The sequence below is a fragment of the Somniosus microcephalus genome, chromosome 8, assembly GCF_052327205.1.
Source record: "Somniosus microcephalus isolate GS21.2 chromosome 8, FLI_Smic_1.0, whole genome shotgun sequence".
NCBI lineage: Eukaryota > Metazoa > Chordata > Chondrichthyes > Squaliformes > Somniosidae > Somniosus > Somniosus microcephalus.
In genome coordinates, this window is record NC_140994.1 from 180,393,368 (window position 1) to 180,399,761 (window position 6,394).

General features: G+C 49.3%; 1 protein-coding gene across 1 annotated transcript in view; it reads right to left on the reverse strand.

Annotated features, from left to right (window-relative positions):
• Window positions 1–1,419, reverse strand: part of LOC147113959 (alpha-1A adrenergic receptor-like) — a 56,167-nt gene extending 54,748 nt beyond the window's left edge. Inside the window, exon 1 of the mRNA XM_085995417.1 lies at window positions 198–1,419. Coding sequence (XP_085851543.1) covers window positions 198–1,164 — 967 coding nt within the window. The 5' untranslated portion in view covers window positions 1,165–1,419. The remainder of the gene's footprint in view (window positions 1–197) is intronic.
• Window positions 1,420–6,394: the final 4,975 nt, after the last annotated feature.

Here is a 6,394-nt window from a genome sequence, read left to right on the forward strand (position 1 = left end):
CCTTTAAGGTGCTAAGTTAAATATTAAATGTTAAGGAATTTGATGGCACTTTGTCCCCAGGCTGATCTTTGTTACAAAGTATGTCCACGTGGTGGTCATTAGATTTGCCGCACAACTCAATAAAGAACAATAATAGATCATGTTTGTTCAAATGGTGAATCCAGACCATGTTAATATTTACGTCAGCTTCTACTTACCAAGGGGAAGGGCGATGAAGAATGGCAGCCAGCAAAAGATGAACATGCCCATGACGATGCCGAGGGTCTTCGCTGCCTTCTTTTCTCTGGAGAACTTGAGAAGACGCACAGACAATGAACTTCTTATATGGTGCCCTTTGGACTTGGAGACAAGTGACTCGTCCTGAATGTTCCTACAATGGATGCGCAAAGTCAGCTCCCTGGAGTCCGATGTCTCCTTCATCACCCCAGCCTCCAGGTTCTTGGTAGTCCTTTTGGCCACAATGTAGACCCTGAAGTACATCACCAGGATGACAGTTAGGGGGATGTAAAAGGACCCCAGTGAGGAGAAGAGAGCGTAGCCAGGTTCTTCTGTGATTGGGCAGTCCGTTTCGTCCGGCGGAGCTGGCTGTTTCCAACCCAAGAGGGGACCGATAGAGATGACTATGGACAAGACCCACACCCCTACTACAACCAACACTGCCTTTTTCTCGGTTACAATGGAGGGGTAGCGCAGGGAGTAGCGAACCCCTATATAACGGTCTATTGAAATGGCACACAGGCTCATGATGGAGGCAGTACAACAGAGCACGTCAACTGCCGCCCAAATATCGCAAAAAATCCTCCCAAAAATCCAGTACCCTACGATCTCCAGTGTGGCTGAAAAGGGCAGCACTGTTGTACTTAAGAGCAAGTCTGCGATCGCCAGGTTTATGATAAAGTAGTTTGTGGTTGTCTGCAAGTGTCGGTTGAAAGCTACGGAGAGGATGACTAAAATATTACCGACCAGCGCGAATAAAATAAAGAGACCGAGGACCAGCCCTAGAACGGCTCCCCTGGTCGGGTTCAGCGGCGGCAAAGTGCCATTTTGGATGGTCCCGTTTGAGATGTTGGTCGTCAAGTTCTCATCGTAGAAAAGGGGGTCTGGAGATGATCGATTGTCACCGAAACCTCCACCGGGGTGCGCGAAATTCATGTTAAGGATCATTCTCCATATCAGCTCATGTGACAGCCAAGCGGTGAAGTCCCATCACAAGTGGCCATCCCAAGTCAGGAGAGTGCAGGGAAGTTGTTCGGTGGAGAGGAGGGGCGACTTTTTCACTGCGAACCCCACACTCATCGGTCGAGCTTCCTGAAACCCAGCCCGGGAGAGAAGGGGGGAATGATCTGCCAGTGAGCCAGCCAGGATCGCTGGTTACCTCGGAGAGCCGGGGCTTGTCCTTATCTGGGGCAGGGATCGCCGCTCTGCGCCGAGCCGCTCTGCTGGTGCCTCCCGCCCGCTCTCCCTTTTATACAATCTGCTACCAGCAAAAATCAAATATGTCAAAGGTGCTGGATCAGAGTGACGTCAGGATCCGGTCTGAAGTGGTACTGAACGTTTTGCCGAAGATCAGAGCGAGTCAGCACCCGGGGAAGGGGAGAGAGACAGGGTGGGTGTACAGCACCCACAGGGTGTCAGTGAGAGGAGGGGAGAGAGGCAGGGTGGGTGTACAGCACTCAGGGTGTCAGTGAGGGGAGGGGAGGTGAGAGAGGCAGGGTGGGTGTACAGCACTCACAGGGTGTCAGTGAGGGGAGGGGAGAGAGGCAGGGTGGGTGTACAGCACCCACAGGGTGTCAGTGAGGGGAGGGGAGAGAGGTAGGGTGGGTGTACAGCACTCACAGGGTATCAATGAGGGGAGGGGAGGGGAGAGAGGCAGGGTGGGTGTATAGCACCCACAGGGTGTCAGTGAGGGGAGGAGAGAGGCAGGGTGGGTGTACAGCACCCACAGGGTGTCAGTGAGGGGAGGGGAGGGGAGAGAGGCAGGGTGGGTGTACAGCACCTACAGGGTGTCAGTGAGGGAAGGGGAGAGAGACAGGGTGGGTGTACAGCACCCACAGGGTGTCAGTGAGAGGAGGGGAGAGGCAGGGTGGGTGTACAGCACTCATAGGATGTCAGTGAGGGGAGGGGAGAGAGGCAGGGTGAGTGTACAGCACCCACAGGGTGTCAGTGAGGGGAAGGGAGAGAGGCAGGGTGGGTGTACAGCACCCACAGGGTGTCAGTGAGGGGAGTGGAGGGGAGAGAGGCAGGGTGGGTGTGCAGCACCCACAGGGTGTCAGTGAGGGGAGGGGAGGGGAGAGAGGCAGGGTGGGTGTACAGCACCCACAGGGTGTCAGTGAGGAGGGGAGAGAGGCAGGGTGGGTGTACAGCACCCACAGGGTGTCAGTGAGAGGAGGGGAGAGAGGCAGGGTGGGTGTACAGCACCTACAGGGTGTCAGTGAGGGGAGGGGAGAGAGGCAGGGTGGGTGTGCAGCACCCACAGGGTGTCAGTGAGGGGAGGGGAGGGGAGAGAGGCAGGGTGGGTGTACAGCACCCACAGGGTGTCAGTGAGGAGGGGAGAGAGGCAGGGTGGGTGTACAGCACCCACAGGGTGTCAGTGAGAGGGGAGAGAGGCAGGGTGGGTGTACAGCACCTACAGGGTGTCAGTGAGGGGAGGGGAGGGGAGAGAGGCAGGGTTGGTGTACAGCACCCACAGGGTGTCAGTGAGGGGGGGTCTGCAGATACTCCAGCAAACTTTACACAGCAGCCAAGAGACGGTAAGTTACAGCCACTCATTAAAAGGGCGAAGGTTTCAATATCCTAATAATTTATCTTTGTGGGATAAAATCCCTGGGATTGGGGAATTTTTAAAAACCACAGGTACAAGAACCCGATAGAAAAACAAATGGAATTAACAACACAAACAACAACTTCCAGGAAAATCTCTTTCTGATAGATTTCTGACGGTTGAAATCTGCTTGAATTTTGAATATCGCAGCTTTATCAGGACAGGACAAATAGCCCGGCGAGGAATCCTCTGTTCGCCTGTGGCAACTGCACTTCAACTTGTTGCAATAAATACAAACTTTACATTTCAAGAGATTTATGTCTGTTAAAAACAAGATTAACGACACAGAGCACAGTTCCAGCAGCGCAGCGGTGAATTAGGGTATCTGTATCCCAGATTAAATCAATACCTCTAAAAATCTTACCTTATCCCTTCAAACCATGCTTGCTGCCTGTTGCTTCACACACGCTGATGCGGTGACAATTCAATTAGCCGGACTGTAATTTTAAAATAATTTTAAATGTGCTCAAACGCCCTTATTATTGCTAGGAAGGACCACACCGTTGCTGTAGTTACATTTTGGGGGTTAGACAACGCCTTTCAGCCCAGAGAGTAAATCTCAGACCGCGGCATCTTCAGCACGCCGTTTCTTGAAATGAACAACTTGTGACCGTTCCTCCCAACCCTCAAACGATGTATAGTTCATACCGCACTCGGAACGGCCAGCATTAATTGCCATTCAGAATTAAAACGGATACTGTCAATGGGTAATTTTTAAAACAAACACGCTAAAACTGTGAGGGGACATTGTCAATGTCTTGAGTTACAGTCTCGGTTCCAGTCCGGCAGTGGTTTACAGTGCATGGCTCGAACTGGAATTGGAGAATCCTTCACATGTGCTTATACAGGCGCACAGAGCTATGGTCCTGGCCCCAAATGTTTTGAGAACATGATGTCGAGTATGGGTATTCTCATTCTATATCTGATATATTAAAAATCTTATATCTGCGTGGACTTCCTATCTGCCCAACGTGACTTCCTGTCGTCACATTTTTGTCACACTTTTTGTGTCGACCTTTTGCCATAATAGGTTCATATGTCCACATTTGCAATAGGTTTTGCCTATATAAACTAAAAAAGGTTATCTTGCCACCTTCTCCCCACAAATGGTTCAAAATGCTTTCTGATTTTTTTTCAGGTCATTTTTTCTCAGTAACTGAACATTTTAATTTTCAAAATAAGAGTTGAAACAAACTGAAAAAAATACATATTTACCAACAATATGATTACATGGGGCAGATTTTGCGGTAGGTATGACGGCGTACTCTTCTGCTAGTGATGGCGCTGCACACCTTCAGTTTGCATCTCTCAGCTCCTCAGAGAAACTTTTGTGCTCCAACCAATGCTATCTCTCTGCTTACCACCTGTATTATAGTGTTTGCTGAACTTGACCTTCCATATAATGGATGCTGATTTTTTCAGCTTTTCGGTGTGATCCACACACCTCCTAAACCACGCCAGGTAAACCTGGCGGGTTGACTCGTGGGTGGCCTCCTCATTGCTGCAGGTCTAACAAGACATCATTTATTGCAGCAAGGATTACTTGCAGGTGCCAGACCTTGGCTTTAAAAGGTCTCTGAGCACTTTTAGAAGGCCTTCTGAAGTCGGAGGTGCTGCAGCTTGACTCCATCAACTGTGGAAGCTCCTTGGAAGACCCTGTCCCCGCTTCCAATGAGCGCTTCCCCAAAGGAGGCATCTACAAGCAGAATGGGAACCATTCGTTTTCTTTCTGCATGGACCTCAGATGAGGATGATGATGAGGAGGAGGAGGATCTGGAGGAGGAGGAGGAGGAGGAGGTCAGAGCCCAGGATGCAAGGGATGAACTTATCATGGCCAGATTTGCATAGGTTGCCCAAGTTGGCACATGTACTTTGCTCCATCCTAGGACATCATTGACAATGGATTCTCTGGCCTCCTTTCTCTCAGGCCACCAACCTGACAATGCAAGTGTGGTGGTGCCCGCAATGTGGAGCTGCCTAAGGTGAAAGAACAGATGGCATAACACCAACATTTTGGCTTCAAGTCATTTTAATGCTTTCCAACAGGGATGGTATTTTATCAATACACAGAAACAGTCTCCCAATCTGCACACAGATCTGGAGGTTATATCCCTTGCCAGCTGTATCCAAACAGCCTTGGTTTCTTTGAGAGGCCTCTTCCTCCGAGATGAGTGGAAGAGCACCTCCATTATCCCCTCCAGCAACATTTGCAGCGCCTCATCCGAGAGCCTCGGGTAGGCCCTTGTCCTGGAATTGGACATAGTGGTTTTTCAAAAGATGTTGGAGGTGGTGCAGGAGACGCAGAAATGCTGTGGAATGAGCCAAGGGAGCAAGAAGCCATAAAATCAGTCTGGAAACGTGCTGTCAACAGAGGCAAGTTTCAGTCCCAAAACACTAATTGACCAAGGGCACACCCCTGAAATCAAGTTGCCAATCATAAGAAAATCGCAAATTTTTGAAACCTATCAGTGGAGGCGGGTTTCAAACCCACCCAAACTGAAACCCGCCTCCATCTTGCCTCCAGTGGGAAAATCACCCCCTTTGTGTATTCCTCACAACTTTCATTCCCACCTATCTTTGTATTGTCAGCAAATTTGGCGACAGTACACTCGGTTGCTTCATCCAAGTCATTAATATAGATTGTAAATAGTTGAGGCCCCAGCACTGATCCCTGCGGCACACCATTAGTTACAGTTTGCCAACCTGAAAATGATCCATTAATTCTGACTCTCTGTTTTCTGTTAGTTAGCCAATCCTCTATCCAATCTAATATATTACCCCCAACACCGTGAGCTCTTATCTTGTGCAGTAACCTTTTATGCAGCACCTTATCGAATGCCTTCTGGAAATCCAAATACACCACATCTACTGGTTCCCTTTTATTCACCCTGCTCGTTACATCCTCAAAAAACTCCATTAAATTTGTCAAACACTATTTCCCTTTCATAAAACCATGTTGACTCTGCTTAATTGTATTATGATTTTCTAAATGTACTGCTACCTTAATAGCCCAGAAATTCGGGTCAGGGGCTTCCGACCTGCACTTACCTTGCGCGCCGGCCGTTGAGCTGTGGGTCCGCGTGGAATTCCGATCTTGGGCCTGCTCTAGCTGCCAGCGCGCAGTGCTTGCGTATCCCAGGGGCGTAGTTAGTTCGATGCGGCCCCTGGGATCATGTGGGCCATGGAGAGCCAATCGGAGCAGGGAATGCTCCATTCATAAGATTGACAGAAAGAGCTGTCAAAACTTATAAATACGACGGGCCCCAAAACATCACTAAATCTTCAAATATTTTCTTTTTTTTTTAAATCACATTTTTAAAATCTATATATATAAATCGGTACTTCTGTCATTCTGTCTTTCTGTCTATCTGTCTTTCTGTCTTTCTGTCTATCTGTCTATCTGTCTGTCATCGCGTGTGCGTTGCGGGTATGCACTCGAAAGTTACAGGGCGTACCTACGCGCGCGTTACCTCCAAAGAAAGCTTACGCTTCCGAGACGGTTATAAGCGTATTTACGTTTCGGCCGGGCTAAAATTGCGCCCGCGGTATCCCAAAAACCTTCAACATTCCGCT